At 46.4% G+C, this 19255-nt stretch overlaps 1 protein-coding gene and 1 long non-coding RNA gene across 3 annotated transcripts in view; both read left to right on the forward strand.

Moving 5' to 3' along the window:
• Positions 1-6307: 6307 nt before the first annotated feature.
• Positions 6308-19255, forward strand: part of SUSD1 (sushi domain containing 1) — a 133101-nt gene continuing 120153 nt past the window's right edge. For both annotated transcript variants that reach the window (XM_053565695.1, XM_053565702.1), the window contains exon 1: positions 6308-6803. In XM_053565695.1, the coding sequence (XP_053421670.1) occupies positions 6410-6803 (394 nt within the window). In that variant the 5' untranslated portion in view covers positions 6308-6409. The remainder of the gene's footprint in view (positions 6804-19255) is intronic.
• On the forward strand, positions 10105-14995 carry LOC128568147 (uncharacterized). Its single transcript, XR_008374998.1, has 3 exons — positions 10105-10139; positions 10449-10542; positions 14965-14995. It is a non-coding gene; the product is annotated as an uncharacterized LOC128568147 (long non-coding RNA).

The raw sequence follows: 19255 nt of genomic DNA on the forward strand, positions 1-19255 counted from the left end.
ATATCCAGCAAAGTAAGGTCTGAAAGAGCAAAAGCTTTCTCCTGGGAGCCTGAGGACACTCCTGCAAAATCCTCCTCATGGTGACTCAGCTTTTAGGAATTTGTAGAAACTTAACTTCCTGGGACCTTGAAACTAACACTTGCTTCAGCGCTTAGGCTTCTGTAAAAGCCCCAGGCCCGCCTTCTCCAGCTGGATTCAAACTGACCAATGAGAAGGTTACCCGAGGCTGGAGATAAAAGGGAAAGGACAGAGCCAGTCAGGGAACTTGGCCATTTTTAGACTTTAGTGTGCTGTGGCTCCTCCTGCAGAAATAAAGCCCTTCCTCTTTTAAACACAGATGTTCAGGTGTTACTTTCTCTCAACTGGGCCTTGTTTTCCTGCAACAAGTCCAGTATTAGTTTCATTCACATTGATTGTTGCACAACCATCACCACCATCCATCCACGGAACTTTTTCATCTTGCAAAACTGAAACTCTATACCTTCTAAACACTAATTCCCGTTCTCCTTTCTTCTCAGTCCCTGGTTAACCCCAATTCTACTTTCTGTTTCTCTGAAATGACTACTCCAGGTGCCTCATGTAAGTGGAATCATACAATCTTTGTCCTTTTGTGACAGCTTCTTTCACTTAGCACAGTGTCTACAACCTTCACCCATGTTGTAACATGTGTCAGAATTTCCACCCTTTTTGAGGCTGGATGATATTTCTTTGTAGGCATATAACACATTTTGCTTATCCATTAAATATGGATGCCAATAAATACAGAGTTACATATACCTTTTGGCTATTGCGAATAATGCAGCTACAAACGTGGGTGTATAACTATCTTTGTTGTCTTTGAATATTTTGATTATGTAGCAAGATGCATATGTTGCAAGATCTATAAGTGTTTGTGTGTGTAAGTTTTGGTAAATTTTAACTTTTATGGTAGATTTGTATATATTTTATGGTACCGAATGATAGCCTACTATCTACATATGTTTTATGCATTCATGACATAGCTTTTTCTTAATTTTTCTTGACAATTCTAGGCTATGAGATTTGTAAGTTTTTTCAAATTGTCACAAATCTTCAAATAATATTCTAATATATTTATGTCTGCATATAAGTGAACCTGGACAGTTCAAACCCATGTTGTTCAAGGGTCAACTGTATTTTTTATTATACTGCTATGTATCTGTAGCCAGTTCACCAGGATTTGGGGTAGGAGAGAGAACTTTCAGGGTTTAGGATTCCATCTCAAAATCCAAAGTCAAAATTCTAGATGTCATAGAAGAAAAAGCTTTCTCCAAATTCTTTCTGGAGGAAAATGCTGGTGTGTTGACCATGTACTTTTATTTTATGTATGTATGTATGTATGTATTTATGAGACAGAGTCTCACTCAGTTGCCATGGGGTTAAGTGCTGTGACATCATAGCTCACAGCAACCTCAAACTCTTGGGCTCAAGTGACCCTCTCATCTTAGCCTCTGGAGTGGCTGGGACTACAGGCACCTGCCATGACACCTGGCTAATTTTTGTTATTTTAATAGAGCCCAGGTCTTGCTTTGCCCAGGCAGTTTTCCAACTCCTGAGTTCAGGCGCTTGACCTCCCTCAGTCTCCCAGAGTGCTAGGATTACAGGAATGAGCTACCCTGCCCGCTGACCGTGCACTTTTGTTACAATTTGGCCGGGACTGGGTTCGAACCCATCACCCTCGATATACGGGGCCAGCTCACTGAGCCCTACTCACTGAGCTACAGGCACCGCCCTGGCCATGCACTTTTGGCTGGGCTTAGTGCCTCATGCCTGTAATCCTAACACTCTGGGAGGCTGAGGCAGGATAGCTGGGCATTGGGCACCTGTAGTCCCTGCTACTTGTGAGGCTGAGGCAAGAGGATCACTTGAATCCAAGAATTTGAGGTTGCTGTGAGCTATGATGCCATAGCACTCTACCAACGGTGACATACTAAGACTCTGACTCAAAAAAATAAAAATAAATAAATAAAGAATATTTTTCTTAAAGTATATTTTTCTTAAGCTTTCTCAGTAGTAATCTCACTGCTCCAAATTTAACACTGGTTCAATATTCTATTTTAATTCAATATTCTATTTTAACAGAGATAGGTGAGGAGACAGTTTTTCATTTAGTGATCTGATGAACTCACCATGGAATTGAGAAAGGATACCCGAGAAGGGTGAGGTCTAGGAGAACAGGTCTTCTCAAGGAGACCACAAGGATACACATTCAGGGTCCTCTCCACGGTGACTCAGCTCTTGGGAATTTGTAAACTTAACTTCCTAAAACTTGGAAATTTCCAAGTTCTGTGAAATCCTGTAGTTCCGTAGGGGTGGGGATAGCATCTCCTGCTTGATTCAAACTGGCCAATGAGAAGGGTACCTGTGGGGTGGAACTTTTTGACTGTCAATAAAAATGGAAAGACCAAGGCAGTCGGGGAGTGTGGCCATTTGGAATTCTTCTCTGCCCTAAGGTCCTGGCTGTTGAATAAAGCCCTTCCTCTTATAAACGTGGTGTTTGGGTGCTCTTTTTCTCCACTGGGCCTTGTCTTCCTGCAACAGAATAAGAAGTTATTATTAGTAGTATGTTTTACAAAACATATGTTTGGGCTCAGCGCCCCTATGTAGCACAGTTACGGCACCAGTCATATGCACAGAGGCTGGCAGGTTTGAGACTGGCCCTGGCCGGCTAAACAACAATGACAACTGCAACAAGAAAATAGCCAGGTGTTGTGGCAGGTGCCTGTAGTCCCAGCTACTTGGGAGGCTGAGGCAAGAGAAGCTCTTAAGCAAGCACAAGAGTTTGAGGTTGCCATGGGCTGTGATGCCACAGCATGGCCACGGCACGGCCACGGCACTCTACTGAGAGCCACGTAATGAGACTCTGTCTCAAAAAACCCCCCAAAACAAAGAAACTCATATGTTTGAAAGTAAAAAATGAGCCAATAAAAATAATTGAAGTCATACAATCTAATGTAGAATACAGAGTAAGACAGACTGTATTAAAGCATAATTTATAAAATATTAAAAATACAGCTCATATAAATATAAAATGAAAATCTAAATTCTATCCAAGTAATTAATTAATGAGAAACTCAGCAAGATGTTGACTTCAAAGGAGAACTAGTAAGATATTAAACTTCAAAGGAAATTTGAGGTCACGAATGATGCCATGAATTTGCTAAAAGATGCTAAACTGGTTAACTAGTTAATATTATATAGGATAAAGTGTAGTTACGGGGTTTATCTTATTTTTGACCTGGTAAAAAAGAACTGACCACTTACATTTCTACTGGGAAACATTCCTTTGCATTGCTACTAACAAGAACCTCTTGCCATTATCATCAGTTTTCTAGAAGTTGTCTTCTACAATTCTGTAGAATAGCCTAGTCAATGGGAAATCCATTGAAGGGACACAACGTATAGAATCAGATAGCCCTTAAAGGTTGACCAGACAGCACCCGCTAAAAGGATACCCTGTAATTTCCTTTGTCCATTTACAAGTTTTGGACAATTTTTCCTGACATCACCAACATAAAAAAAAAAATGTGTATATTGTTGGAGTTCAGAAACAATTCTCCAAAATGAAGTCCTCAGAAGTTTTCTCTGATCTTCTCCTGCCCTCCTGTCTTTCAGTCCCATTTTCCCTGAGGCTATCTAAAGGAAATAGAATCCCCCTTCCCAAGGCAGGTCACAGAAACCGGAACCCCCTTTCTCCAAAGCCAACGCTGAAACCTGAAAATATTACTCTAACTTTCCCTTCACCTTTCTGTGCAAAAACTGGCCACAAGGAAATTATCTGACCCACCTTGTTTAACTATAAGTTTTAACACCCCCATTCCAGAGAAAGTCCTGCTCCATATCCAGAAGGAAGACAGGCCTGCTTAGAGCAGCCAAAAAAGAAGACAGGCCTTGCTGAGTTTCCATACTCAGATCATACTTTTTTTTTTTTTTTTGAGACAGATTCTCACTATGTTGCCCTTGGTAGAGTGCTGCGGTGTCACAGCTCACTCTTGGGCGTTAAGTGATTTTCTTGCCTCAGCCTCCCAAGTAGCTGGGACTACAGGCACCCACCACAACGCCCAGCTATTTTTTGTTGCAATTGTCATTGTTGTTTAGCTGGCCCAGGCGGGTTCAAACCTGCCACCCTCAGTGTATGTGGCTGGCGTCGTAACCACTGTGCTACGGGCACCGAGCCTAGATCACACCTTTTTTGTGCAATCATATTTCGTTCTATATTATTGTTCATACTTTTAAGCATAAAAATGGAGAGTTTCCCCGATGTCTTTGGGTCAACATTCTGAAGGCTCCTGTGTGTACATGTGAAATAAATTCGTATGGTTTTTCTCCTTCAGTCTACCTTTTGCAACTTGATTTTTCTTTCTTTCTTTTTTTTTTTTTGAGACAGAGCCTTACGCTGTCACCCTGGGTAGAGTGCTATGGCATCACAGCTCACAGCAACCTCCAACTCTTGGGCTCAAGCGATTCTCCTGCCTCCGCCTCCCATGTAGCTGGGACTACAGGCACCTGCCACAATGCCCAGCTATTTTTTGGTTGCAGCCATCATTGTTGTTTGGTGGGCCCGGGCTGGATTGGAACCTGCCAGCTCAGGTGTATATAGCTGGCACCTTAGCTACTTGAGCCACAGGCACCGAGCCTGCAAGTTGATTTTTTCAGCAAGCCTTTAGAGGGCCAAAAGGTACTTTTCTCATTGGCGCCTAAAGTTTGACCCCTACAGTGTACACAAATACAGAAGGTACTGAAAAAAATGTATACACAGTTTAAGAAAGGAAAAACTGTATTAAAATTTTGTAATACTGAACATATACTGATAACAAAAGATGAATGTAAGTCACATTGAGCACCTCCTGCAAACATTGCAGAAGTCAAATGTGACCTGAGAATTGTAAATTTAATAGTTTTTTCCTGGGCCAGGGGTGGTGGCTCACGGCCCTAATCCTAGCACTGTGGGAGGCTGAGGTGGGTGGATTGCCTGAGCTCACCGGTTTGAGACCCCAGCCTGAGCAAGAGCAAGACTCTATCTCTAAAAATAGCTGGTCATTGTGGCAGGTGCCTGTAATCCCAGCTACTTGGGAGGCTGAGGCAAGAGAATCGCTTGCGCCCAGGAGTTTGAGGTTGCTGTGAGCTATGATGTCACAGAACTCTATCCAGGGTAACAAAGTGAAACTGTCTCAAATAAAAAAAAAAAGTAGTTTTTCCTTTCTTAAAACGTGCATACATTTTTGGAACCCTCTGAATATATAATTTTTATCCATATAAAAGTTTATTTTGCAAGGGGGGATGGTGGAGATGGAGAGATATAGGTTGGCTAAAATTGCCCTTAATGAATGGCATATTTGCTGAAACAATGACATGATTTCAAAGTTCATGGAGAGCTGAGCTTAACAAAAAAACATTGTCTAAATAATAGAAACTGTAGTTCCCACCCTGTCCAAAGCAGGCCCCTATCTCAGTTGAACGAAAATAGTTTGCAAGAAAGCCCGCTACAGAAGAACCTAGGAAGTTGATTTTTAACTATGTTTTAAGACTGCACAAGTTTAGCCCTTATATGGGTGTGTTCGCACGCGGTTAGACTTAGGTCAGGCTCACGGTGGCTACAGGAAGCAGGCAAGGATGCAGGGTGGCGCAGTGGGCGCCTCTGCTCTTGGATAGCCCCACAGACATCACAAGCTCAACAACACCTTTGAACAGGGTCTTATTTCTCTCTCCTTCTCTCCCACATTCTAGCAGTCATAAAATCCAGTGGATTCTATTCCTAAACACTGCCCTCCTCATAATCATTTGCCAGGGCCCTGCTACTCCAGTGCGAGTCTCGTACGACCTGATTCCAGGCTGGGCTCCTGGCCTCTCCTGTCCCATCCCACTCCCACGGGGCAGACGCGCACAGGCCTTCCCCGATGTGACTCCCTGCTCAAAACCCTGTTACAGCTTCTCAGCACCTCCTTCACGTTGTTTAGGAGAACTTATTTACCTTGGCAGCTTAAAGTATTCTCTCCACCCATCTGTTCTCGCCCGAAGGAGGTCTCTCTCCCCCTTTCTAGAACTGTCTCGCCCGTCTGACCGCTGAGAATCCTCACCCTGGTCCTTCTCTCCCTCAGGTCTTGGTCCCTCCTTGACGCCCGGCGCTGGGTGTCTTCGCCGCAGCGGGGACTCCTGCCGGCCGCTCGCTCCAGCACAGCTCTGGACAAGTCTGTCGCCTGGGTGGCCTAGGTGCAGGGCTCCCCGACCCGGGTCTCTTTCTCTTCCTCGCTCCTTCTGCCTTAGTCCCTCTCCCTTCACCTCCCCCGGGGGTGCCTCCCCGAGCCCCCGATCGGCTCGGATCCCCCGCGCGGGCGACACTTCCTCCCCAGCACAGCCCGGGTCCCTGTTCCGCTATGTCATTATCGGATCAATGTCTTTCTCCCTTGGGAAAGGAAGCGCGAGAGGGCCGGGCCCGGTCTCTGCGGCCCCTGCGCGCCGGGCCCGCGGCAGATGCTCGCAGCGAGTGCACCAGGGTCCGCCGGGGCCGAGGCCCGGCCGCGCAGTGGGTGTGGCGGGCAGGCGGGAGCCCCGCGGCCGCCCGGGGACCCGCGTGGCGCCGGAAGCGGCCAGCAGCTCCCCTCCCTGCCGCGCCCGCTGCCTTATCTCGGCGACTCCGGGGCAGGAGGAGTCGCGGGTGCGCCGGGAGGGTCGCGGCGACATGGGCTGGGGGCCCCGGGGCGCGGCGTCCCCGCCTCGCCGCCTGCTGCGGCTCCTGCTGCTGCTCGGCCTGGCCCGCCGCGTGGCCGGAGCGCCGCGCGCCGACGGTGAGTGGGGCGGGAACCAGCGCGGCGCTGGTGCCCCGCGGGGCCCGGGCTGGGTCCTCCAGGACGCGCGGCGCGCCCGGGACGCTTCCCTGTCCCTGGGCCGGGCGGGCGCGGAGGCCGGACGTGGGGCGCAGGTGCGGCGTGCCCCGGCCGTCTGGGATCAGCAAGGCGGCGCTGAGCGAGCTGGCCGCTCCCCGCCAGCGCTTCCCCGCCCGGCCCGGCCCCAGGACCCAGTTCCAGGCGGCCTGGGCTGCGCCCCGGGTATCCACTGCCCGGGAGACGCGTGGCGAGGTGGGGGCGGGGCGCGGGCACCGGCCTGGGGACAGCGACGCCGGGCGGGGACGGGCGTTCCGCGGCACTGTCGCGCTTCCGGCGGTGTGGTGGCTTTTGCCACGACAAATTCTTGAACCGAAGCAATTCTCTCTCTATTCTCTCTCTACTTTTAAGTTTTCACCGTGATGAAGAACTGAAGGTTGAATCGGTGAGAAGTGCAAGGAAGTTTATGGGAATAAAAAGTTAGTTTTTCACTCATTCATTCAGCAGACGGCTGTTTATAGCTTCCCTGAGCAGGACCGGAGCAGGCAGTGTGGCCCTGGTGGGCTCAGTATGGAGGAGACGGACAAGCGAATGACTCATTTGCAGGCAATACTGGTTTTTTCCTCCTCTGCAAAACACAGTGTTGAGCGTGGTCGGGGTTACACAGAAGGTCCAGACACGCAGGGGACGTGACATTCACCCAATTTAGTAACTGTAGTAACAGGCGGAATGCCATAAGTGCTCTGAGAAGGTGTGCATGGTCAGAGGAGGGAAAGATTGCTTCTAGCTGGGAGAGTGGCGGCGGGGGGTGTCATGGATAAAGTGACCTTTAGCCGGGACATCAAGGATGGGTTCTATTTGGATATGGGAAGAGAGGAAAAGGCTTCCCAGCTCCTATCAGAAGGCAAGTCAGCTTTCCGCAAAGGCGTGTAGAATGAAATCCAGATAGAGGGACAGCAGGAAGAAGCACCCAGCCCGCCAAAGGTGGAGGTCAGAGCGAACTTAGCCGTCCCTGGGTCGTGGGAAGCCAGTGGAAATCATTGCAGGATTTTGTACAGGGAATAATATGAAAAGTGGGTCTAAAGAACACTCCAGCTTCCTTAATAAACCCAAATACTGATCCTGATGTGGAAGGGAATTTCCAAGTGAGGAGATGCGGGGCTGGGGGGTTGGGGGGGCTTTGGCTTCAGCTTTCTGCCCCCTGTAAATTCTCTTTGCCTTGGCTCTTTTATTTCTATTCAAAATAAAGCCACAGCCACCCCCTCTGGCTCTCATGTGCATCCTTGCTCCTTCTGCCTTTAGGTTAGGGGGGAAATTAGCAGCAGAGAGGAATTATCCTCTCCTATGTAGATATTCTCCCTTCATTTTAAATCTTGGCCACCCGCCTCTACCTCCCAGAGTGCCAGGCCTGCCTTGGCCCTTTTACCATCTCTTCATGGCTCAACCTTTTGGAGTGGCTATTTTTGTAACATCAAATGTTCTGGTTGAGCTTCCTTCCTGGACTCAGTCTCCCCCGGCAGTGTGTGTGAAAGCTTGTAGAAACTTGGAATCTATTTCGGGATCTTTGTGTGTAGACTCCATACGTAGCCTAGAAAACTGTCCATTGTGGACCTGTTGAATTGCTCGGCTAAGATGGCTGAACCTAGCTCTTAGCTGCCTAAGGCCATCTGCAACTACTTATAGGCTGTGGGGTGAATTTTGGAAACTAGCAGCAGAGAGGAGATATCTTCTCCTATGTAGATCTTCTCCCTTTGTTTTCAATCGTGGAAAATTTAGTTTTCGAAAGGCCAGGTTTCCTGATAGTGGACAATGTAGGGAAAGACAGGAGACTTTAAGCCCATTGAGAAAGTTGTTGCAATAGCTGGCCTAGAAGTTCTTAGGACTGGGCCCATAGTAATGACAGCAGAAGGGGATTGAATGTAGGTGATAAGATGGAAGTGACCTGGAAGGAAGGACTTAATAACAGAAGTGAAGGTGCAAGGGAATAGAAGAGGAAAGATGACACTAAGTTTTGGGGGCTGGGTAGCTTGGAGATATGATTCCACAGGAGGAGGAAAAATATTTGGGAAGAAAGATCATTAACGATTTTGGACATTTTGAATTTGAGATACTGTTCCGGCTTTTGGAGAGGTGAAATGAATAGAGAGTTAGGGTTGTGAACAATAGGCCATGTAGATTTCATGGTCACTGGAAACCATGAGGTTGACAAGGTAGAGAGAAGGAAGGTCTTCTTAGGGAAGACCAGGTTTAGACGGCAAACATCAGTAGAGGAGAAAGAGGCATCAGCTAACTAACTAGGCAGGAGGAAGACTGGGCTACACAGCCAAGGAGACCAGGAAAGGGGATTTGATGGCTCTGGTCCTCGGCGACCCAGGGCTTGTAGAGCAGTGAGCATGAGACCCAGATGTGAGGGCTTTACAATAGGGACAGACACTTTGGCTACGGAGTAGATAGTGGATACTCTTTAAAGAAGTCAAAAAGAAAATGAATGCAGACTTCAGTCAGGTGAGCACAAGATTTTTTTGGGGGGCGGTTGGGGATCAAAGCAGACTCAAGCATGTCTTAACCTGTGGGGTTTAGTAGAGAGGGAAAAATGGAAACAGCAAAAATAAATGAGATATCTAATGGATAGAGCAGGTCAAAAAGTAAATTTGGGCTATAGGTGGGAGTAGGGCTAGTGTCTGCCAGAGGAGGGGGGAAGAATCGAGAAGGGTTGCACGGTTCATCACTCGTCAGCCTGGTTTTCTCCACTCCTCCTAGGACGCCCATTAGAGCTGTCCACTTTTCTCTGCAGCACACTGGTACCACGTCCACTCTGGTGTTGTTTGCTTACACACTACAATGCGATTACTTACTAAACTAAGAGCTCCTGGGGTAGGGGTTGGGGCTTGTGTTAGGAATCTGGTGTGGAATGGAGACCCTTCAAATGAGGTCAAGCAAGGGCTATTCTGGTGTAGAATGAAGACCCCTCAATTGAGGTCAAACATGGGCTATTCTTTTAGGGCCTGCTGTAGCAAGGTAGTCAACCACCATTCCATCACTTAACGTTTGGCAGAGGACTCAAGGCAAGCCGGAGGGTGAGAAAGCTTTATAAGGAAAAAGGGGAGGGCTTTAGGGGTGCCCACCCTGGGGAAGCTGGAGGGGTTCTGTGTGATTGGTTGCAAGGGACATATTTGGCTCTCTCTGGTTGGTCCTATATTGGAAGTGGGGAGAAAAATTAGGGAAGCTGGTCATTATTGACTGAGTCATGACCATTTGGGGATGATTGCTACAGAGTTCCTGAACCGGCTACTGCCGATTGTGAGTTGAGAGTTCTGTTTTCTTGTGTGGTCTGGCCATTGTCAGTTTGGGTATTCAGTTTCTCCCCTGGCAACTTGGGCGGAATAATTACATTAATTGGTATTGAAGGTGTTTGGGGGAGGAGATCCAAGTCCTTCGCCAGAGGGTGAATAAAATGTGAGGCTCATAATTGTTAGAGCAGGAGGGTGAGAGGGTTTGGGGGGCTGGGTGGGGTGCCTGGTGGAGGGAATCCAGAAGTAGGAAAGGGCAGGAGGGGTGGAACCAGTCAGTCCTGTTTCTTAACCTTTCTCTGGCATTGTTTGAATCTAGGAGTGGCTGTGGGACTTGTTGGCTCAGGCCTGGCTGGGGTTCTGGAAGGTCAGAGGGAGGATGAGCAGAGGCCTCGAAAATCTTGCAGCCAATGGTAGGGAGAGTTGGGGAGGTTGTTCTTACTGTATAAAGTGCACCTGACTTCACTCATTTTGTTCATTTTCTAGGCTTGGTCTTCATTCTGTCTTCATGAATCCCAGTAGCATATTCACCATTCACAGGAGAAAAGGAGAGAGTGATTTTTATTTATTTTTTTGAGATAGAGTCTCTGTCACCTAGGCTGCAGTGCAGTGGTGTGGTCATAGCTCACAACAACCTCAGAGTCCTGGGCTCAAGGGATTCTCCCACCTAGTTTCTGAGTAGCTGGGATGACAGGCATACCATCACACCCAACTATTTTGTCTTAATATTTTTAGACATGGGGATCTTGCTGTATTGCCCATGTTGGTCTTGAACTCCTGGCCTCAAACCATCAGCCTCCCAAAGTGCTGGTATTACCAGCATGAGCCACTATGCCTTGCTGAGAGTGGATTGTTCTGGGGGGATTTAAAGTTGTTTAAATAAAGTTGCTTAGAATAAGGAAACAAGATTATAGGTGAAGATTCTGACTATGGCCTGTCTTCCACCTCCAGGGACTTGGCCCTGGGCATATCCTTAGTCTTCTGGTCAAATCCTAAAATGGGATCCCCACAGTTCAAAGTAGAAAGTGGTCTGTTGGCCTCAGCTTTGTGGAGGAGAGAGGGAAAATAAATTGATGGATTAAAAAGTGCAGGGCCGGGAGGCACCTGTGGTTCAAAGGAGTAGCGCCTGGCCCCATATACCGGAGGTGGAGGTGGCGGGTTCAAACCCAACCTGGGCCAAAAAAAAAAAAAAAAAAATGTGCAGGGCTGTTGCATGACCGGAGCCGCGAGAGAACAGCAGCTTTGCCATGGGTATAAGCTCGCTCCTGCAATTATTAAGGGTAAACAAGTATTATCCTACACAGGGCTTGCTTGAGAATGAGTCAGGTGTGAGCCAGTGTGTGAAAGGCATTGGTGGGGGTTAAGTGGTTGACTGCTAGACAAGAACCTTAGGGTGTGGCCTAAATTAATGGCTGCTTAATTCAAAATGGTTGGTTTCTGCTCTGGAGGCCAGGTGTGAGGATTCACACAGATCACTGTGTGTTGGTCTCAGTACACAGGAAAGGGGACAGAAGAATCTATGAACCATTTTATACAAGGAGAGATTAAGACTTATTGATGGGCCACGTCAGTCGTGGGTTTGAGTGAGGGTGGGAAATACATAATGGTTTGAATTGGCCTAGAAGGGTTACCTTGCTGGAGAGAGTAAAGTCCTTGCTCTCTGTTTTGGAGGATTTTAAGGCAGAAGTTATGCTTCTTGTTAGTGAGGTTTTTTTTCTTTCAAAAATGTTGGAAAAAAGAGACTATGAGGTTTCTCAAGTTCCTTCCATGTCTGGAATTTGATGTAGTCTCTTAAGAGCAATGCAGTTTTTCATAGTGTTAGAGATGACTTGGGAATGCTTTTTCTTCATGAGTTTTAGCCCCCACCTTCGCTTATTTCCTTGGGTCATTTAATCTGTCTGCACAAGTTTGAGAGTCAAAATCTCATGAAGGTTATTGATAGGGCCGAATGTAGGGACCCGCCCAAATAGAACGTCCCATCCAGGAAGGAATGAGTGCATGAACATCTGGCCCAGGAAGGAATGAATGCGCCAATCCCCGCCCCCCCAAATGTTTATACTCCCATCCATCTTAACCTCTGTACTGACTTTGTTTTTGAACTCAACTTACTTGCACCCGAGTGGAATAAAGGCCACGTTGCCCACATGGAACCTGGACTCCGATTCCTCTCCTTCCTGTCTCAGAATAATCTCTCCTTTTTGGTCCTTAATCTTTCATTTTGGTGCTGAGAAACTGGAACGGGGAGAAGCTCCTTTGGGGTGCCAAGATATACCCCCTCAGACTCAACTAGACGGACTCTTGTTCCTATGTGACGAAAGGGAACAGGGGCACCCCTCTGACCCCTCCCCAAATTCATCCATTTAAGGGTGAGGTGAGCATTTGTCTAGAACCCCTTTCTGAACTTTTTAAACTTCTCTTCCCTTTCCCCACTCAAAAACTCCTTTTTTCCTTTCCCTCCATCTCTGGGTCTTTCGAGCATTTGTATATGGCTCCTCTCTGAGCTTTTAAACTTCTTTTCCCTTTCCCTACTCTGGGCCAAAAAACCCTCAGTGGTCCATGCCCCTAAATCTGTCACTGGTCACAGACTAACCCCAGAGAGTCAGATTCGCCTGTCCAGTGCCTCGTGTGTGGGGATGCCCTGCCATGGGCCTGGATCACTCTTCTGCTTGGTTAAAGGTCATAGGTGGAGGCCTGGTAACGTCCCCAGCCCCAGCCTTGGCCACTTCCTTCCTCTTCCCCCTCTTAAGTTCCTCTTTCATCTTCTCTTTAACTGTATTTATTTTCTACCTCCAGTTTCCCATATGGGGACCACTCAGTCACAGATTCCTCTTCTTCACCTTTAAGTTGCCTTTTAACTCAACTCAAGCCCCTACAGCTGTATCCTGACCTTAAACCTAAATGCCTCATCTTCTTCTGTAATACTGCTTGACCTATGTTTAAACTGACAACAGCTCACCATGGCCTGAGAATGGCACCTTTCACCTTTTGATCCTCACTGACCTCGACAATCACTGTCAGAAATTGGGCAAATTGTCGGAGATCCCCTACATCCAGGCCTTCCTCCTTCTCCAAAACATCCCTTCTTTGTGTTTGTCTTGTGAACCCTTTCATATTTTCCTTGTGTGGGCCAAACCAGCCCTCCCCGAGCCCCCTGAATCTCCATGTCTTCCTTTGACCCAGCAGACAACCCTACCCCTTCTGCTCCTCCACACCCTAAACCTCTTTCCTACCTGCAGAATTCCACCCCATCCTCCCTCTCTCCACCACCCTCTACCCTCCTTCAGCTACATGTGGGAGAAAAAGAAAAAATGGGGTCTCTGGGTGGTGGGAAAGGAAGCATGGTGGACCTGGGCAGGGAAGGAATCATGGCGGACCCAATTTCCCCATCTCATACTCGATCTGGCCACACCTTTGGACCTTCAACTTCTGGACCACCACAACCTCTATACTCCCTCTGAGAAGTTGTGGGAACGGAAGGTATCTTGGCATTCTACTGAGGGCGATATAGTGAGACTCTGTCTCAAAAAAAAAAAAAAAGAAGAGTTTAGATATCTAACCCAATCGTATGAGCTCACTTGGCATAATTTATATGTTATCCTCACCTCCGCCTTAACTTTGGGGGCAAGGGAGCAGCTGTGGACCCAGGCCCAGGTTCACGCCAAAGATCTATGGAAAACAGATCAAACCCTGCCAGAGGGCACTAGGACCATTGCGGGGAAGACCCCAATGGGAATTACCAAACTAACACTCCTGGAGTCTGCCCCTGTAATCACATGGTCCAGTGTCTTTTAGAGGGACTAAAGAAAGCAGCTCATAAGGCCATCAGTTATGACAAATTAAAAGAAATAATTCAGAAACAAGATGAAAATCCTGCCCAATTTTTAACCCTTCTTAATGAAGCTCTCCAGTGCTATACTACCTTATCACTGGAGAGAAATAAAGGCAGACTCATTATTAACATGCATTTTATCTCTCTGTCTGTACCTGATAGCTGAAAAAAAAAACAACCTCTAAAAATCCCCCCAGGGCCCTCAGAACCCCCAGCGAGATCTCTTTGACCTGGCCTTCAAGGTCTTCAATAACCCAGAAGAGGCCTTTAAGTGGCAGCACCTCTCAGAGCTCCAGTTATTGGATTCCAGTTATTTGCCATTAGACAAAACCCAGCTACCTCTTGAAACTCCTCTAGGCAGTCTGAAGAAAGAAAATCTCCCCTGGACCGTGTTTTAAATGTAGTGATCTGGGACACTGGGCAAATCAGCATCCAAATCCAAATCCTCTCCCCAAGCCTTGCCCAGCCTGTGGAGGTCCTCCCTAGAAGTCTAACCGCCCAGGTGCCTCTGCTTGTGAGGATCTAGTTTGCAGCCATTCCCAGGACCTGGCTGAATTTTCTGACCTCTTGGGCCTGGCTGCTAAAGAGTGACAATCCCCAGAGAATCAGGATGCCCCCTGGACAATCATGGGAACTGAACTCTGGGAATTTTTGCTAGTGGAAGGTAAGCCAGTCTCTTTTCTGATAGACACGGGGGCCACCTTCTCCATGCTGCCATCTTATAAAGGTCCTTTAAAACAAACAGAGATCTCGGTGGTGGGTATTGATGGTTTTTACTGTGCCCTCATGCTACTCCAGCCTTGTGGTGTGCACCCTCTAAACACTCTTTCTCACATTCATTTAAGCAGTCAGGAATAATTGCGGGCAAAGTAAAAGAACTCCAAGAACGAATCAAACAGAGACAAACAGATCTTGAATCATTTAATCCCTGGTCGTTATCCGATTCCTGGCCTCCTTGGTTATATTCCATTCTAGGGCCACTAATTATGATCTTTCTTATTCTCAGTTTCAGAGCAGTAATTCTCCGCCTCATCTTCTGATTTATTGACCAGGCAGTCATCCGAAAAACAACCATTCATATCCTCGCCCTCCTTGGTTATCAACCGGTTCTGACTGAAGACCCAAGAGCGTTCCTGTAAACACCACTCCCTTCCCCCTCACTCCCCGCCCAATCCGATCCAAGCAAAGAGACACCATGCCCATCCCTCCACCTCCTTATAATAGACTAAAAAGACTGGGATGACAGGGCTAAAGGGAGGGACCCGCCCAATAGAACATCCGCCCAGAAAGGGATGAATGCACCAATCCCTACCCCCTCTGAACTTTTATATTCCTATCCCATGTCACCATAACCCATGTGCTGACTTCCTTTTCAAGCTCAGCTCACTCACACCAAAGTGGAATAAAGGCCACATTGCCCACACAGAACCTGGACTCTGATGCCTTTTGTTCATGTCTCAGAATAATCTCTCATTTTCAGTCTTTAACCTCTCGGTTACATAGTGGACTTGTTTGGTGTGAGAATGGTTGAGGATTAGGTTGAAACATTTAAATTCAAGCACTGCCTTTGGGTTTGTAAATTACTTTCTTCCCTTGACTGTGAATGCTATCCCTTCATCATTTTGTTAAAGACCATCAGCTATTGTCTGTAAGTTGTTGCTCCCCACTGATGCAAAGCGTGAGAGTGGCTTGTGGTTCCTGAGTCATAGCTTGCCTTGGTTGCTGTGGAAGGGAGGGAGATGGTGAGCAGGGCTGAACAGGTGAGGAAGTGAACTTTCAACGTCTGAGTCAGGTATTACCCAGAAGGCTGGGAAGGTGTGATATCAGGTACAGACAGAGATATCGGGTACAGACTTTCAACTTCTGAGTCAGTATGGGAAGACAGGGAGTGATTATGTAAATTTGGATATTATGGTTTCTAGACCATCAGCCCCCGACTAGACAGGCATTTGTCCACACAAAGGTATTGCTTTGACTTTTCATATCACTGCATTTTCCCATCACTCTTCCTGTTAGTATAATTTGGGAGTTGGCTAGCTGTCAGTGGCAATATCCTTGCTTGTTCATTAGCAAAGGGTCATTATTGTAACAAACGTCTAACATATTTTAATTGCTTTGTGTGTATTAACTCCTCACAACAACCAGGTGAAGTGGGTTTGCTGTGATCCTTGTTATACAGATTTACAGGAAGCAGAGGCACAGATATTATCAAGGATTGCACAGCTAGTAAGAAGCAGAGCTAGAATTATAACCCAAGTGCTCTTAACCACTGTGCCAAATACCAGGCCCTGCTTCTTGCAGACTGTTTCTAGCAATAATAACCAGGTCTATGGACAGAGACATAAGTATTCATGTAAGTTATCTCTCACATTGGTGTAGCATGCCCACATTCATACAGCATTTATATTTCTCGTTTAATCTTGACCACATGATCACCCTCTCATGGATTAGGACTAAAAACTGACAGTTTAACTTGCCTAAAATCACATGACTAGAGAGCAACAGAGATCTCAAGCCTGGTTGAGACACCAGCACCTGTCTCATCCTCTTTGCTGGACGTGGTTTTCAGCTGGCTCAGTCACTGCAGGGCTTCTGAGGGAAGTAAACCCACCTTAGCAGCCTTAGCTGGAGGATACAATCATAGTAACAAAGAATACTTGTCAGGCTCTTCCTTCTAGCTTTTGGACTCTCTGATGCTTCTGTTTCTGTGCCAGAAATTCTAGGCGTCTCTCACCTCTGTAGCAGTTCCCTCAGTTACTACCCGCTCTCTGCTTTCAGGGACTGACTCTGCTAATGACAGAGGTAAAGCCATCCTTGATGTGGACACCAGTCCTCCCCAACACAGCTCTCCCATGGGTCATAGCAAAGGCCTAGCAATCTTTCCATTGGCCTGGAAAATTCCTCTCCATTGGGTTATTTTGTCACAATGGTTCCATAGCTGTGCTATGCACCTATCTAGACTTTGTGAAAGATTTCTTTCAGTATTGCTTCTTCTTTCCGCAGGATTCTGACCCATGTCCTTGAAGTTGAGCTAGACTTATAGTGCTACTCATGGTGAGGTCTACCTTGGAGCACATTTTGGGCCCCACCCCCTCTCCTACTGAATCAGTCTCTGGGGGTTCTGTGTTTTTTGTTTGTTTGTTTGTTTTTTTGAGACAGAGCATAGACTGTCTTGGTTTGCAATGAGTTGAGGGGTTTCTTGGGGACATAGGATTTTTTTGTAATAAAACCAGGATAAGTCAGTCACTATGTCTCTAGGTGATTCTTTTTTTTTTTTTTTTGAGTCTCACTCTGTAACCCTGGGTATTCACAGCAACCTCAAACTCCTGGGCTTAAGTAATCCTCTTACCTCATCCTTCCAAGTAGCTGAGACTATAGGTACCTGCCACAATGCCTGGCTAATTTTTCTACTTTTAGTAGAGACGAGGTCTTGCTTTTGCTCAGGCTGGTCTTGAACTCCTGAGCTCAAGAAATTCTCCTGCCTCGGCCTCCCAGAGTGCTAGGATTACAGGTGTGAGCCATTGTGCCTGGCTTCTCCAGGTGATTTTTAACTGAGCTGCAGGCTATTAAACAGTGTGGTCGGAAGTTGTCCCCTTGTCAGTCCGGGGACTGGGGTTATGCTCTCTCCCTCTTTCTTAGAGTAAGTTTTTTCTCCCCTAGGCAGTTACTTGGTCTCTCAAGCTGTTAGAATTTGGAAAGCTGTCCTTCAAAGCCCTGCAGAATAGGTTAATCATGGCTCAATCATAAGCTTCAACTCAGGTTCCTTCCTCTACCTCCACCTTTCTGTGGAAACTACTTTCTCCTATCCAGGTAGTTTAGCAGGTAGCCTGGAACCCACCTTGACTTTTTTGCCAGTATGGGGAACAAAGATTTATGGAGCCAAATTCTGGGAACAAAGATTTATGGATCCAAATTCTGGTACTGTCCTTGGGGTTATATGTATGCTAAATTATTCTTAATGGCTCATTAAAGCAGGTACCTTAAGGAAGAAGTGTCAGAACTTTAGGGAGAAAGGACTTTAGGGGCCATTATAGCCCCCACTATTCAAAATGTAGTCCATCCAGTAGCTTGTTAGAAATGCAAAATATAGGGCCCCACTCCAGACCAACCGAACCAGAGCTTGCAGTTAAACAAAATTAAGATTCCTAGGTGGTTTGAATGCACCTTAAAATTTGAGAAACCCAGGGTGGCACCTGTGGCTCAAAGGAGTAGAGTGCTGACCCCATGTGCTGGAGGTGGCGGGTTCAAGCCTAGCTCCGGCCACAAACTGGAAAAAAAAAAAAATTTGAGAAACCCAAAGCCCTTGTTTTACAGATGAAAAAACACTGAAACCCAGAAAGGTTAAGTGATTTGATTGAGGTCACACATGAATTAGAAGCAGCTAAATGTAGGATCCAATTATGAATGGCTTTCATCACCTATGCTTTCCCGCCTATATCTGGTTGCTCTCTTGCAAGGCCATATTTAGAACATTTTATATTCTATCTGTCACTAATTCAGACTGGACTTCCTTTTTCTTTTGAGACAGAGTCTCACTTTCTTGCCTCCAATAAAGTGCCATGGCATCATAGCCCACAGAAACCACAGTCTCTTAGGCTCAAGCAATCCTCTGCCTCAGCCTCTCAAATAGTTGGGAGTATAGGCACCTGTCACAATGCCTGGCTATTTTTTAGAGACGGGATTGGGATCTCACTCTTGCTCATGCTGGTCTTGAACTTGTGAGCTCAAGTGATCCACCTGCCTTGGCCTCTTAGAGTGTTGGGATTACAGGCGTGAGCCACTGCACCCAGCCTAGACTGGACTTCCTTTACCTGCACCTCTTTGCATCTTAATTTTTTTGTATGTTATTACATTTAATCAAAATTTACTTGAAGTAGTCATTTTCCAGCTGATGTAAGTTTCTATAAATGTATCTATAGAAATACTGCATCTTTATAAAGACAAGTATTTCTTTTTTTTTTTTTGTTATTGTTGGGGATTCATTGAGGGTACAATAAGCCAGGTAAAGACAAGTATTTCATATAAGAAAAAATTAAACATTTTCTCATTTGTCAACCTGAAATAATGAGATTCAGAAAATAAGATTTAGAGTTCGAATTCAAAGCTTGGAGATAATCACCAGGAAACAACTCCAACTCCAGACTAACGGGGTCAGGGTGTAAAATGGAGTAGTTAAGGTTCCACTTACATGTAAAGTTTTAGCAGGATTACATTTCCCATATAAGACTTGTTCATATGCCACAGTAATTTAATTGGTTGTAGATCATGACATTCTAAGAAGAGTACTTAATTATTCT

The sequence above is a fragment of the Nycticebus coucang genome, chromosome 2, assembly GCF_027406575.1.
Source record: "Nycticebus coucang isolate mNycCou1 chromosome 2, mNycCou1.pri, whole genome shotgun sequence".
Taxonomy (NCBI): Eukaryota; Metazoa; Chordata; class Mammalia; order Primates; family Lorisidae; genus Nycticebus; species Nycticebus coucang.